Source organism: Myotis myotis, unplaced genomic scaffold, assembly GCF_014108235.1.
Source record: "Myotis myotis isolate mMyoMyo1 unplaced genomic scaffold, mMyoMyo1.p scaffold_m19_p_19, whole genome shotgun sequence".
NCBI classification, from domain to species: Eukaryota; Metazoa; Chordata; class Mammalia; order Chiroptera; family Vespertilionidae; genus Myotis; species Myotis myotis.
The window spans coordinates 6680513-6695817 of NW_023416323.1; the positions used below are offsets into that span (position 1 = coordinate 6680513).

A 15305-nucleotide genomic window follows, 5' to 3' on the forward strand; every position below is an offset into this window, starting at 1 on the left:
TTGCTCAGTTCAGAGGTGGAGACGCTGCTGGGTAGGTGGGAGCTGGGTCAGGGAAAGAGGAAATGCTCACCACCCAAGGCGTGTTCTGTCATGCTCAGACACAGAGACTCCAGAGTGGGGTTGATCTCCAGGTCAGGCCCAGGGACCGGACAGTCTGTATGGGACAGAGGAGAATGAAGGTGTTAAGGACTGGACTTAGGTGGAGAGTAAAGCTAGGAAGACAAAGGACAGGATAGGCTGGCATTGGGGAGAGGCTGGGAGAGACAAGGGGGAAAAGGAGGGAGAGAGAGAGAAACAGCACATGAGACAGGCACACACTCGGATGGAAGGTGTAAATAGGCAGAGGTAAAGGACAGAGACAGGCCTGGGTGTATCACAAAGCAGGTAGAGCCCTAACTGGTTTGGCTCAGTGGATAGAGCGTCAGCTTGCGGACTCAAGGGTTCCAGGTTCGATTCTGGTCAAGGGCATGTACCTTGGTTGCGGGCACATCCCCAGTAGGGGGTGTGCAGGAGGCAGCTGATCAATGTTTCTCTCTCATCAATGTTTCTAACTATCCCTCTCCCTTCTTCTCTGTAAAAAAAAAAAAAAAAAAAAAAAAAAAAAAAAAAAAGCAGGTAGAAATGGCAAGGGCAGAGGCTTGGCCAACAAATAGAAAGCTTGACCTGTAGACAGAGTAATGTGAAGCTGAGGGAGCTTCCTGGAGGCCACACAGCCTGTGACTATTTTGGACACATACTATACGTTGTCTTCTTGGGCACAGTCTGGGTATCTGCTGTGGGTGCTGGGCAGCCACTGTGTTCCCTGACTGATGACCTGCTCTATACTTCATTTAGAAGCTTAATTAGAACTCTTCCCATTCTTTCTTGGACTTTCTCCTCTGGGATGGATTCGATCCGGGCAGGCCACACAGATGGGGCAAACCAGGGCAGCAGCCACGGAGCTTATCCTCAAACCACCTCTCAAAAGGGCTTCCTCTTCTGGAGTCTGGGAGACAGCCCCCTCCCTGGGCGGACTCAGACACACCCCACACTGCTTAAAACCCTTCCTGGCTCCTTACATCTGAGCTTTTTACCTGGGTTTAAAAGACCCTGCTCCCACCTCCAGCTTCACCTTTCATCATGTCCCCTCTGAACCCTGAACTCAGGCCATGTCAGACTGCCTGTCTTCCCTTTTGACCTTGGGCAAGTTACCTGTTTGTGTCTCAGATTTGTGATTGATCAGATAGGAATGAAATCAGTGCCTCACTTGCAGTTGGGAGGGTTTGATTAAACAGTGCAGTAAAACTGTCTGACAAAGGTGGTAGGCCCTGTGCAAGGATGAACACAACTAACAGGGTCTCTTACCTTCAACAGATGGCAGTCCACATTATCTTATAAATTAAGAATACCTACTGATTTGGCAGTTTATGACATGAAGAGTTTAGGGTCACCTGCATATCTAAGGTCTCTCCAGTAGCCATTCCAGAGTAGCCTTATCTGCCTCAGCAGCCTCGGTGCCCAGCAATGGACTTGGCACAGGAGGCGTCATCCTCACTGGTTGAGCAAGGTAGGGCTAACACTTCTCTACCCTTCTGTCTTCTTCACCCTCATTCTGATCTATCTCTGGGCTGGTCTGTGAGCACAGGAAAAACAGTTCCTGCAACTCAAACACCCTTTAGGTGTTTGATCCAAGAAAAATCTGTTCCAAGAGCTAAATGGTCACCTGGCTTCTGAAAGAATGCCAGATTGATAGACACCTCCAAAAAAACCTCATTGCTTTGACTCTCATCCCCTCAACCCCTTTCAAACTGAGTATTTAATGATCCTCTAAAAAGATGGTGACAGAGACCGACATGGATACCAAAATTACGACAGGGAGAGATGTGGACATGTGGGAGTAGAAGTAAGGGGTGAGAGAAGAAAGAGAAAGGAAGGCAGTGCTCGCTTTGGCAGCACATGTAATAAAACTGGAATGATACAGAGATTAGTATGGCCCCTGCACAAGATGAAATGCATATTTAAAACCAAGAGAGAAAGGAAGAAAAGATCTGAGAGAGAAAATTGAAATGGGGGTGGGGAAGAGTACAAGAAAACCCACGATGAGAGGAGGTTGGAAGGATGGGGAGAGGTGCTCGAGTGTAAAAGAAATAGGAGAGAAGATAAAGGCCAGCTAAGGGTGTTGTGCAGGCAGAATCCCAAGGGCTTGGGCACTTTACCTGGAGGGAACATGAGAATGGCCTGTGGCGAGGAGTGGACTGGGAGCGAGTGCGTGCGCTGCACAGAGCTACGGCTCTGGCTGGGCATGCTGTTGCTGCCTCCAGGATTGGCAAACCATAAGTTCTGAAAAGGGCATGGGAAGAGAAAAAGTGGGTGAGTGGTGGAGACCCAGGCCCAGGAGTAATGGAACTGGCAAAGGAGCCCCTCCCCTCTAATCCAGGCCCAGATCAAAGATACGGACACACACATCCCAGGCACCAACACCCACCTCAACCCCAGAAGCACCAGGCCCTCTATATCTAGCCGCTCACCTGTCGGCCTTGGCCCCCAAGGTTGGGGCTGGTGAGGGCATGTCTGGGGGAAATGCCCCCAATGCCCGAGGGGCTTAGAAGGCCCATTCTGCCGGGTGGAAGGGCCCGGGGAGGCATTGGGAACTGCCGCTGGGTCCGCCGGGCCACCCCCATCCCCACAGAGCCAGCTATGGGGAGTGAGTTGGAGCCAAACGCCCAGCTGTGAGAGAGCAGAAGGCAGGGTGTCAGTTTAGGTGGATAGGGCCCATCTTTCCACCCCTCCTCACGTTCCTGTACAATCCCAATGGGTAGGACACAGCACAGACCTGCTCTGAGCAAAGATTTCCTGTCCAAGTTCCTGCACCACACATTCTGTCTCCTCCTGCCCAAGGGGTTCCCCAAGATAGAGACAGGAAATGTTCCTCATCTCCAAGCAAAGCAGTTCTCCTAACTTCAATACGCATGTGTGATATTCCTGTTATTTGTTTGGGAGTGAGAAGGGACTTCAGAGCCCTCTGCACACAAGGTGAAGAGAACAGGGACAGGCAAGGGTCTGCTATCAGGACATGATCTGGTTTTGCCTGCCTAGTATCCTATTTTAGCAATAAGAACATCCTGATTTTCTTCTGGAAAAGTCTTCACTGGGTGATGTGTGTAAGTCACCCAGTGATTGAATGAGTCCCATTGGATTCCCAGCCCAGAATGCAATCACCCCTCTAAGCACTAGCTGTCAATCAGCAAGGGCTTAGGGAGGGACGGCCTGCATACCCGGCTGCCTGCCTACCCTTTCTGCTGCCGGTAGTTCTGCATCTCTAGTGCGGCTTTGCGCGGGAAGGTTCGGAGGAGCTTCAGCACTTGCTGTTTCCAGGACAGCAACCGTTTCTTCTGTGTCTCCGTGAAAGCCTAGATACAATTAGGGAATTTAAGCAGGGAGGGGGTGTTTCTTTCAGATCTGCCTTCTGTCCATTTGCTCAAATATTTATCTACTGCCTGCTCTGTGCCAGGCAATGCTGGGACGCAGAGGTTACCCGTGCACATGAAGCTTACAGTGTAGTTGGGGAGATGAGTGATGAGTGCTGTGAGGGAGAAACACAGAAGGCACAAGAAACTTATCTAGTATGAGCGGCCAGTGAAGGTGTCCCTGAGGTACAAACGTTTGAACTGGGAGCTGAGGGGCCAGTAGGTGGTGAGATGAGGGCTGGAGAAGTTGGCAGAAGCCAGCCAGGTAGCGCCCATTGGCCACATAAGGAATGTTGGCTCTGACAGTGATGGGGTCACCTTGCTCTTCTTGGGAGCTCTAGGGAAGGACTCACCTCATGAGTCAGGCACTTTTCGATTAGCTGGAGGTAACTGGTGATGTTCTCCTCATCTGGTCGAGACACCAGCAGCTGGGTGCACACTGGGGACATAGGAAAGGGTAGGAGGTTAACCCCCAGCATGCCTTCTGCCACAGAAAGAGAGACAAGAAACTCAGGCTGGATGAGTACTAGTTATGTGCCAAGCATGATACCTGGCTTATGAAGATACATAAAGCACCCAGCATAGTGCCTGGCATAAGGCAGATATGAGGTCAATGATACCGTTTTTCCTTTTAACTCTTATAAGAATCTCATCAACCGGCATTTTTAGCATGAGGAACCTTGAGGCTCAGAGAGGCTGAGTGTGTCCCAGGTCACACAGATAAAGGGATCTAGACCCAAGTGTAAAGTATGCCGTCATGCTGCCCTTTGAGAGCTTTATCATATTCATCTGTGGATTTCAGTCACCTCTGAGAGAACCAACAATTCTCTTTCTGTTCACTCTGTACTGTATGTGGTTTCCACTGACATACTGTTCTCTTCTTCTCAGGCTGGAGATGCTTTGAGTGTGAGCATTGTCTCCCACCACCAGCCAGGACACACTAGAGGGCAGGGACCTTGCCACCTCAGTCTCAAGTCACTCTCTATGGTGTTCTAGTCCCCAGGGTTCTTTAAAAAGTTCTGCTTCCACTATTTAACTTGAATTTGACTCCTCATGCCTAAGTTCACTTGGCTCTCTGTCCCAGAACTTTTTGCTGGGCCCTGGGCGGTCTCACCTTTGCCCATCACCCGTGTAAACTGGCTGGGAATGTCTCCGTCAGCAACGGGAGCTGGGGCTGGCTCGCTGCCATCAGTGGGAACTGGAGTTGGTGGAGGGGGGTAGCTCTCTGCAGCTGGAGGATCCTTGGCCTCAGTGCCCTTGTCTGTGCTGGGATGAGCCAGGGGAGACTCAGCACCTGGCAGCAGTGGCTCCCCCTGGCCTGCATCCCTGGCAGTCGAGGTGGAGGTGGTGGGGGTGGGGGCCACAGTGGCCTGGAGAACACTGTAGGCCTTGATCGGGGTGACGATGACCTGCTGCAGCTCCTGCAGAGCGTTTCGCAGGTTTCCTCCTTCCAGCACGTCCTGCATGGGAGGGCATCGCTGGGGTCACATGCCGACCCCACATTTATGTAGAAGGACTACACAAATGCGGTCAGACAGGGCTTGGAGAGTGCTTGGCAGGAACCTGGGTTCCAGCACATAGAGAAGGAAGGTAAAGGTACCACAAGTCCACATATACAGGTACACATTTGTACTACACATTCCCTCTTCCCCCTTCAAGGTGGAGTCCCAGGGAGCTCAGGAGAAGGTGGTCTAATCCTGGGGCCTTCGGTCCCACCAAAGGTGGAACCAGATTCGGATGTAGAAATCTGGACTGTGAACTGAGGGGGTAAACCCAGAAGCCAAGTGGCAAGGAAGGGGTAAAAGGAATGCAATTGGACAGATATGGAAGGAGTGAGTAGATGGGAAACAAACCAAATGGAGAGATCATGCACCCAGGGAGATGCTCTGCTCTACCAGAAAGACCAGTCAGAAATGGGAGTGAAAGAGAGGAGATTGTCAACAGACAGTCTGGGGACACACACCAGGACAGACAGACAGGGAGCCCAGGACAGAGGTATCAAGTGAGCCCTGTCATCCAACTTATACTTGGTCCCCAGAGTCTGGTTCCCTAAGGCTGAGGCCACTGCAGATCAGACCCGAGGGCTGGGGAGGTCCTGAGGAGAGGCCACATGGGTAGCAAGGATGCCCCAGAGCCTTCAGTCTATTGGTACCCCTGGGCAGCCAACTAACCGTGGAAATGGGGAATACCAGGTCCTCACCTTCTCCAGGGACTTGAGGACGCTCTGCCTCTCACGCAGCTTCTGGATGCTCAGGGCTATCTTGTGGCGGGCACCTTTGGTGACATTCTGTGGTAGGGCAGAAGGGGACAGGAGGCTGGAAATAGCAGGTCAAGGTACTTAGGGTGCCCCAACAAAGCTCAAAGAGCTGGAGGAGGCTCAGGTCACAAGGATAGTGTCAAAATAGTACCCTAACTCTATCCTGATGGTCCCCTGAGCTTTACCTGAGACTCCAGATGCTGTTCAGTCAGTGTCATCATCTCCTCGTAGCTCATCTGTGAGAAAAGGGCTGCGTACTTGTGCAAGCGGAGGCTCTTGAGCCATGAGGGCACATCTGTTGGAAAAGGAGGGAGGGCATAAGGTCAGGAGTCTGTTCTATCAGTTACCTCTGTGTCCTGGCTTTCTTATCAGACTGTGGTGTCTGAGGGCAGGGGCATCAGACCAGGGTTTGTGGTGGTCTCTCAGATCAGTCTGAACCCAAAGGACAGGGACTTCTACTCCCCTCGGACTTCTCCCTTCCCTGGGAGGGGAAGTTGAAGGTTGGGGGGATAGGATAGGCAGGGTGGCAGCTACAAGCTCCTTTCTGTCCATTAAGCTCTGCAGAAACCTTTGGAGGGTCCTAGCACTGCCCTCCCATTATACCTTTCATGCCACTGCCATCCTCCTGGAAAGTGTTCCGGCTGGAGCCCTGCTCCTCCGTCTGCTCACTGCCAGAGGAGGCCACGCTGCTCTGGGGCGAGAGGGGTGCGTGGTCGGGCGTGGTGAAAGCAGCTCGGGCCCCGAGCTCCTCTGGACTCGGCCACTCACCAGGGGCCTGGGCGCTCGTGGGAATGAGCGACATGGAGCGCTTCAGCGGGCTGGGGTGGATTTGGCAGGGGAGACCTGGCCAGAAAGGAAGAGAGGCAAAAGGTCAGGCTTGGGGATCTGACCACAGTAGACCATGCCACCCTGGTCAGTGCCATGGATGGCGGCTCAGCCCCAGACTCCAACAAGGAGAAGGGGCCCTGGCATCTGCAGGGAACCACCTACCAGATACTGCTCATTCCCTCACCCTTCATACTTAACCCATCAGCAAGCTATGAGCTACTCCTTTGAACTCCACTTCCTCTGTTGGCACCCTGGTCTGAGTCAATGGCATCCATAACTGGAATTACTGCCACAGCCTCCTCACTGGTTTCTTTCCTTTTTTTAAAAAAATGTATTTCTTTGCTGATTTCAGAGGGGATGGGAGAGGGAGATAAAACATCAATGATGAGAGAGAATCTGATCGGCTGCCTCCTGCATGACCCCTACTGAGGATCAAGCCCACAAGCCGGGCATGTGCCTTTGGCCAGAATCAAACCCAGGACCCTTCAGTCTACAGGCCAATGCTCTAGCTACTGAGCCAAACCGGCTAGAGCATCCTCACTGGTTTCTTGTCTCCTATTCATCTCATAGCAGCACAATGGTCCTTCTAAACATGCAATCTGACAAAGTTAGTCCCTGCTTAAATCCCACCAATGGCTTCCCTTCATGCTGAAAATAGAATTTAAACTCTTCCACACACACCACTACAAGGCCTTTCTCAACTCTGACCTCTTATCTTCCACTCACCCTTTGGATCAAGTCTAAAAGCCTTTGCCCCCCACCTCCATTTGTTCCGAAAACATTCACGCTTGTTCCAGCCTCAATACTTTTGCACTTGCTCTTCTTCTTGTCTCCCTCAGGTCTCATCTTGGCAAGTGTCATCTCTTCTTTTTTTTTTTTAAATATATTTTTACAGAGAGGAAGGGAGAGGGATAGAGAGTTAGAAACATCGATGAGAGAGAAACATCGACCAGCTGCCTCCTGCACACCTCCTACTGGGGATGTGCCTGCAACCAAGGGACATGCCCTTGACCGGAATCGAACCTGGGACCTTCCAGTCCTCAGGCCGATGCTCTCTATCCACTGAGCCAAACCGGTTTGGCAAGTGTCATCTCTTCTAAGGCCTTCTCTGAACCCTCAATATGAAGTAGTTGTCCCTACCAATTCTGGTTACTATATCATATTACTCTGTCTTATCTTTCTTACACTACCTATCACAACCTGAAATGATCTTATCTAGTTATTTGTTTACTTGCTAATTAACTATATGCCCCTGATGCAATAACCTGTGATAGCAGGGATCTATCCTGTCCTAGATAGCACTGCATACTCAGTAATTACAGTGGGGCCTAGAGCAGAGCAGTTTCTTCAGAAGTACTTGTAAAGTAAATGAATGAAGTACATAAACTATGCGCTCAACAGCCATATCCTTGGGCTTCCCCAGCTCCCACAGATTTTTCTTAGACTACGCCCAAATCAGGGTGAATCCAGGCCATCTTCCACAGATGTTGCAAACCCTCCATTCATCCATTTCATTTTTGAAGTAGGAAGAAGAATCCAACTTGACTTTTTTTTTTACCATTCTCAGGATAGGGTAGATTCCCACAGCTTCCAGACCTTTACACATGCTATCCCCTTTGTCTAGCTCACCACTCATCCACCCTTATTTGCCAGCCACTTCAGCCTTCGCTCCTCCCTCTGAATTCCTTTTTCTGGGAGTCCTTCCTCTGCATTCCTCCCCCAACCCCCAAATATATATATTTTTTTATTGATTTCAGAGAGGAGAAAGAGATAGAAACATCAAGGAGGGAGAATCAGTGACAGGCTGCCTCCTGCATGCTACCCACTAGGGATCAAGCCCACAATCTTGGCATGTGCCCCGACTGGGAATCGAACCGTGACCTCCTGGTTCATAGGTTGAGGCTCAACCACTGAGACCCATCGGCCGGGCCCTCTGTATTCTCTGGGCCCCTGAGCTGCTGCTGCCTTAAGCCCTGCACTTACTGCCCACTTCATTAGCCTGCCTCTCTCACACTGGACTCTGGGCTTGTATAGGATGGCAACCTTTTCTGCACCCCCAGGATCAGGAGAAAGGGCACAATATACAGGAGTCTTCAAAGTTTCCTAAATGCCAAAAGGGGGGCACCCATGATCCTAAGGGTGCGAACATGGCCTCTGAGCTCGACACAGGGAATCTGGAGTATCCCAAATACAATTACAAGGAAACAGCCAAATGTCTCACCCTAGGTAGGTGAGAATATCAAAGCCCAGGGAACTGAAACCCTTTGCCCCAGTTTCCAGAGTTGGGAGGCAAAGGCATAAGATGGAAAGCTGGGATTCCTGCCAGAACTCCACTGACACCAGCCCAGAAAGGAGGATCAGCCTGGTACAGGCCCCAAAGCACCTTCCCCCACTGTGACAGTATCTATGCTCCTAGCCAGGAAGTCACCCGAGGCAGAGGGCAGTGTACTGACCCACTCCCTAAGCCAGCTCTACCCCTGCCCATAACCTCTAAGGTCCTTTGCTCAGGGCTCCTTCTGAACTCCCAGAAGAAAACGGCACATGTTGGGCCCTGAGGGACTGGGGAACCCTCAATATAGGCTATTTTACACCTGCTTTGATCCCTTTGGCCTCTTCCTTCCTCCCTTCTTAGCCAAGGAGGCAGGGAAAACTGAGAGGGCAGGAAACTATCCTGATTGGAATGATTGTGCAGTTTCTTTTTCTTTTTTTAAATATATATACTTTATTGATTTCAGAGAGAGTAAGGGAGAGGGAGAGAGAGGTAGAAACATCAATGATGAGAATCACTGGTCAGCTGCCTCCTGCAAGCCCTTCACTGGGGATGGAGCCTGCAACCCAGGCATGTGCCCTTGACCGAAATTGAACCCAGGACCCTTAAGTCCACAGGCTGACGCTCTATCCACTGAGCCAAACTGGCTAGGGCGATTGTGCAGTTTCTGAGGAGCCCTGCTTGGCCCTACAATAGAGTGGAGGCTGACCACAGCATGAAAACTGAAAACTATAAAAACAGGAATGCTGGCCAGAGTTCCAGGGCCTCTCTTTCTCCAAGAAACCTGGTTTGCCCTTGGCAGCACCCCAAACCTATTGTGCCTGCCCTTACAGGCCAATCCTTGCTCCCCACTCAAAAAGATTTAAATGGTTTCGTGCAACTGCTTGAAATTGAAAAATTTCAGCCTATCCTTCACCCCCCCCCCCCCCCCCCCCCGCCATATGGCCCTAACATGCTGAGATTGGGGAGTCAAGACAGACCTGAGTTTAATCCTGGCTTGGCCACCTATTAACTGCATGATCCCAGGTAAGTCACTTCATTTGTCCCCTGCCTCCATGAGGTATGAGTATCTTCGGGAGATCACTTTTAGGTGGAGCCATTGTAGCACAGTAGTTAAGAGTATGACTTAATTACTCAGTTTGGCTCAGTGGATAGAGCATCAGCCTGCGGACTCAAGGGTCCCAGGTTCGATTCCGGTCAAGGGCATGTACCTTGGTTGCGGGCACATCCCCAGTAGGGGGTGTGCAGGAGGCAGCTGATCGATGTTTCTCTCTCATTAATGTTTCTAACTCTCTATCCCTCTCCCTTCCTCTCTGTAAAAAATCAATTAAAAAAAAAAAAGAGTATGAGCTATGGTCCTAGCTGGTTTGGCTTAGTGGATAGAGTGTTGGCCTGTGGATCGAAGGGTCCCGGGTTCGATTCTGGTCAAGGGCACATGCCCAGGTTGTGGGCTTGATCCCCAGTGGGGGGCGTGCAGGAGGCAACCGATCAATGATTCTCTCTCATCATTGATGTTTCTATCTCTCTCTCCTTTCCATTAAAAAAAAAGAAGAAGTATGAGCTATGGAGTCAGTCTGCTTAGATTTAAATTTTGGCTACACCATGGCTGGTTTGGCTCAGTGGGTGGAGCATCAGCCTGCGGACTGAAGGGTCCCAGGTTCGATTCTGGTCAAGGGCATGTATCTTGGTTGCAGGCTCCGTTTGGGCCCTGGTCCGGGCCTGTGCAGAGAGGACCAATTGATATGTCTCTCTCACATGGATGTTTCTCTTTCTCTCTCTCCTTCTCCTTTCCACTCTCTGAAAATCAATGGGGAATATCCTTAGGTAAGGATTAACAACAACAACAACAAAATAATAATAAATTCTGGCTACACCACCTTGGACAAATGACTTTTCTGTGACAACTAATGAATGTATAGGTATAAAGTTCTCAGAACAGCTCTTGGCAAAGACTAAACACTTAATATATTTTAACTAGAATTATCATTAATATATCCTCCCAACCTGGACCCAGAAATTGTCATGCTCTGAGATTGGAAAACACCTTGGTTTGCTATATTTCCCAGATATGCCCCCTATCCCTCTATCTTCCCTGATTCTCACTAGCACCTGGGAGGGAGGAGGGAGGCTACCAGGACATACATATTTAACTGGAGAAGAAAGAGGCTCAGGGGGTAACTGTTGTGTGCTAGGTGCCATACAGCTGGGCACCAGAGACCCAGGGTTCACCCCATCCACTGGCACCAATGACATGTCACTGCCACTCTTTCCTGGCCTGCTTTAACCAGAGCCCCCCACAGTGAGGATCTTAGAAACCTCTTGCTTTGAGTCAGGTCATGTTACTTTACCAATCCTTGAAAATACCACTCTCTTATCCTGTTCAACTAACATTTCAAACACTCATTGTAATACCAGCTCCTCCTGCTCACCCCAGCCTTCAGGGTGCTTAATAAGAGAGCCTTTTCAAAACCACTTAGTTGGAGGCCAATGCAATGATCAGAGGCAGGCTCTGGTGGCAGAATGCTTGGGTCTGAACCTTGCCCAGGTCCACCACTTGTTCTATGTGTGAACTTGAAAACATGATTTTACCTCCTAGGTCTCAGTGTTCTCATCTGTAGAATGGTGATAATAATATGGTTGTAATGAGGATGAAATGAGATCAGGTGTGAAAAGTATTAAGTATAGTCAATGCTCAGCAGTGTTACTTACTATTACTAATGCACAGCAGCATGAGTTACAGCTTAAATGAACAGGCTTGGAAACATTTCATAGACACAATGCATTAATCTGAGGCCAGATACAAAAATCCAGAACATCTGAACTAGAAGGGACCTCAGATTATGTCATTAATTTATTGCCTTCAGAGGCCAGGCAGGTATCAGATATCACCAAAGAAGGATAGTGGTGGAGGCAGAGGCTGACTGGGGCACATGTGCAGGGTGTAAAAGGGATGACCAATGTTAAATTCCATCTTACTGTTGCCACCAGAAATACAGGCCTTGAGCTGCCAGATCTTTTGACTTTTCAAGAGAAGCTAAAATGTGGATTTTTAGGGAAAAATTCGATTTCTTATATTACCAAATTTATTTAAAAACACAACAAATAAAATCAAAGTTGAATCTGGGCTCAACAAAACATATCTGTAGGTCAGACATAGCTCTGGGAATGCCAGTTCACCACCTCTGCACTCCCTCATAAGGTGAGGCCCAGAGAGGTTATATGACTTTCCCAGGGCCACAGAGCAAGTAAAGAGATAGCCTAGTCTGTCCCTTTTCAAGTAGGCATGACCTCCTGGGACTCACTACCCCATCACCTGCATTTGCGTTGCTCCCAATACTGTTGATGACTGGCGGCACAGAGCTGGGTGAGTGGAAGGGAACGTGTCCATTTTCCCGGGGTGGCTTGTCCTGCCAGCCTGACCCTGCCTCCCTAGGGCCCAGCTCTGCAGGCCCCCCCCACTCATCTGAGCCCTGGCGAGAGTGGTAAGTGGGCTCGGGCCGGGTGCGGAAGCCACTAGCCAGCCGCTCTTCCAGGTGGCTCAGCCAGAGGGCCAGTGAGTTGCGGTCCTCCAGTGTGGTGGCCGGGTGGATGAGGGCATAAGAGAGCAGCTGGCGGCTCTCCTCGATGAAGGCATTGCTCTCGATCGAGTAGGCCAGCACTTTCTGTAGCAGCCTCATGTACTCCGACTTGGCCTCCGTGTTGCGTGGCTGAAGCAGGGGCAGATGGGACAGCAGGAGAGACACTACCTTCTCTTTGGACTCCTGCTGCCACTGGCTGACGATGGCTGCAAAGGAGATGAGAGAATGTTAGGGGAGCCAAAGTGGCGAACTCCTATAAACCCAAGGAGAGGAACCTATAGCCTGCTCCCTCAGCTCCAATCTCTTCTCCCTTCTTTCATGAACCCAACCTTGATCCTTATATAGGTGAGATCAAACATATGCACCCTGCTTCCAGAGTAATTTTTCCTGGTTCCATCACTCCTACTCTCGAAAAACCTGCTGTAGCTATCCAAATTTGCTCAGAATTTGATATGAGCTCCCTATCTCCAAGGCCTACGCTTACTTTTTTGTTGTTGTTAATCCTCATCTGAGGATATTTTTCTACTGTTTTTAGAGAGCGTGGAAGGAAGGGGGGAGAGACACAAAGAAACATCGATGTGAGAGGAACACATCAGTTGGTTGTCTCTCAGATATGCCCTGACTGGGTTTGGAGATCGAGCCTGCAATCCAGGAATGTGCCCTTGACCAGAATGGAATCCAGGACCCTTTAGTCTGTGGGTGGACGCTCTATTTACTGAGTCAAATTGGCTAAGGCTAGTCTTCTTATTCTTTATCTTAGGGCCCCTACCCACTTTCCATATAAAAGCAGCCTCCTTCCTGAGGACAGTGATGCCTGGCCGATGTGGTTCAGTGTTTGAGCTTCGACCCATGAAGCAAGACGTCATGGTTCCTGGTCAGGGCACATATGCCTGGGTTTCAGGCTTTATATCCAGTGGGCAGCGTGTAGGAGGCAGCCGACTGATGATTCTCTCTCACCACTGATGTTTCTATTTCTCTCTCTAAAATCAATAAAAAACATTGCCCTAACCTGTTTGGCTCAGTGGATAGAGCGTCGGCCTGCGGACTGAAGGGTCCCAGGTTCGATTCTGGTCAAGGGCATGTACCTTGGTTGCGGGCACATCCCCAGTAGGGGGTGTGCAGGAGGCAGCTGATCGATGTTTCTCTCTCATTGATGTTTCTAACTCTCTAGCCCTCTCCCTTCCTCTCTGTAAAAAATCAATAAAATATATTTAAAAAAATAAAAATAAAAAAACATTAAAAAAAGAGAGAAGACAGTGATTAAAAGCTTGGAGTCTAGAATCATATAGTATAACCCCCCCAACTTACTAGCTAGACCAGGGGTGGGCAAACTTTTTGACTCGAGGGCCACAATGGGTTCTTAAACTGGACCGGAGGGCCGGAACAAAAGCATGGATGGAGTGTTTGTGTGAACTAATATAAATTCAAAGTAAACATCATTACATAAAAGGGTATGGTCTTTTTTTTTTTTTTTTTTTTTAGTTTTATTCATTTCAAACGGGCCGGATCCGGCCCACGGGCCATAGTTTGCCCACGGCTGAGCTAGACCTTGGGCATGTCACCTTAAACCTCACTAACACTGATTTCTTCACCTAAAAAATTTTGGAGACAATTACAGCACCCAATTCACAGTGTTGCTTTGAGACTCAGTAAGTTAATAAAGAATGGAAAGTGGCCTGGGATACAGAACATCAATATATACAAAAGCCTAAGCAACCATCTGACTGGTTGCTATGATGTGCATTGACCACCAGGGGACAGACACTCAATGCAGGAGCGGAAACCACAGGCATGGAAACATAGAACAACTGATGAATCTCAGAGGGAAGGGGGAAGTGGGAAAGGTGGGAAGAGATTAACCAAAGATCTTATATGCATACTAGAGGCCTAGTGCACAGATTCTTGCACTGGTGGGGCCCCTCGGCCTGGCCTGCACCCTCTCACAATGCAGGACCCCTTGGGGGATATTGGAGAGTTGTTTTCGGCCCAATCTTTGCAGGCCAGGCTGAGGGACTCCACTGGTGCATGAATCCATGCATCAGGCCTCTAGTAAAGGGTGTCCCAAAATTCACGCAAGAAGTAATTTTGATATAAAACAAAAGTTTATAATTAAAAATTGTAAATTTTTGCCAAAACCGGTTTGGCTCAGTGGATAGAGCGTCAGCTTGTGGATTGAAAGGTCCCAGGTTCGATTCCGGTCAAGGGCATGTACCTGGGTTGTGGGCACATCCCCAGTAGATGTGCAGGAGGCAGCTGATCGATGTTTCTCTCTCATCGATGTTTCTAACTTTCTATCTCTCTCCCTTCCTCTCTGTAAAAAATCAATAAAAAAAAAATTGTAAATTTTTTATTGATTCATAAAGTATACAGTATAGGGTTATGTATGGAATAGCATATCGGGTAAATGGCCTCCACGGCACAAAAAACTGGATTATCATGTTGCGATAGTGAGCACCATTAACTGTTATTGCCTGAGCAGCCGCATTTCGGTCATGGAAAATTTCAACAAAAGAGTGCGTATGTGCCAGCAAAACCGTGGAGGCCATTTACCCGATATGCTATTCCATACATAACCCTATACTGTATACTTTATGAATCAATAAAAAATTTACAATTTTTAATTATAAACCTGTGTTTTCTATCAAAATTACTTCTTGCGTGAATTTTGGGACATCCTTTATTTAATAAATGCTCATTGTTGTTTAACTAGTCTCTGCCTCTATATTCCCCTCCTTCAACCTGTCCCATAAACCCAGATGAATTTATCTTCCTAAAGCACACCAAGATGCCATGTTCCTGACCAGGAGGTTACAATGGTAACCAGCACCAACAGACTAAAGTTCAAGAACTCCTAACCCTACATCACCATCATTTCCAGGACACTCCTTACCTCTTATCACTCCAGATAAAGACTTAACTCAGGATAT

The 15305-nt window shown here is 49.1% G+C and overlaps 1 protein-coding gene and 1 non-coding gene across 3 annotated transcripts in view; one reads left to right on the top strand and one right to left on the bottom strand.

Annotated features, from left to right (window-relative positions):
* SAMD4B (sterile alpha motif domain containing 4B) overlaps window positions 1–15305 on the bottom strand; it is a 44401-nt gene that overhangs the window by 2344 nt on the left and 26752 nt on the right. The window contains exons 3-12 of one of the 2 annotated variants that reach the window (XM_036345681.1): window positions 12114–12584; window positions 6307–6546; window positions 5889–5998; window positions 5647–5733; window positions 4561–4906; window positions 3800–3885; window positions 3271–3389; window positions 2508–2706; window positions 2196–2319; window positions 71–154 (exon numbers count right to left, since the gene is read on the bottom strand). In XM_036345681.1, the coding sequence (XP_036201574.1) occupies window positions 71–154; window positions 2196–2319; window positions 2508–2706; window positions 3271–3389; window positions 3800–3885; window positions 4561–4906; window positions 5647–5733; window positions 5889–5998; window positions 6307–6546; window positions 12114–12584 (1866 nt within the window). The remainder of the gene's footprint in view (window positions 1–70; window positions 155–2195; window positions 2320–2507; window positions 2707–3270; window positions 3390–3799; window positions 3886–4560; window positions 4907–5646; window positions 5734–5888; window positions 5999–6306; window positions 6547–12113; window positions 12585–15305) is intronic. The other variant, XM_036345680.1, reaches the window with a different exon arrangement.
* Window positions 1917–2019, top strand: LOC118674918. Its single transcript, XR_004973759.1, has one exon. It is a non-coding gene; the product is annotated as a U6 spliceosomal RNA (small nuclear RNA).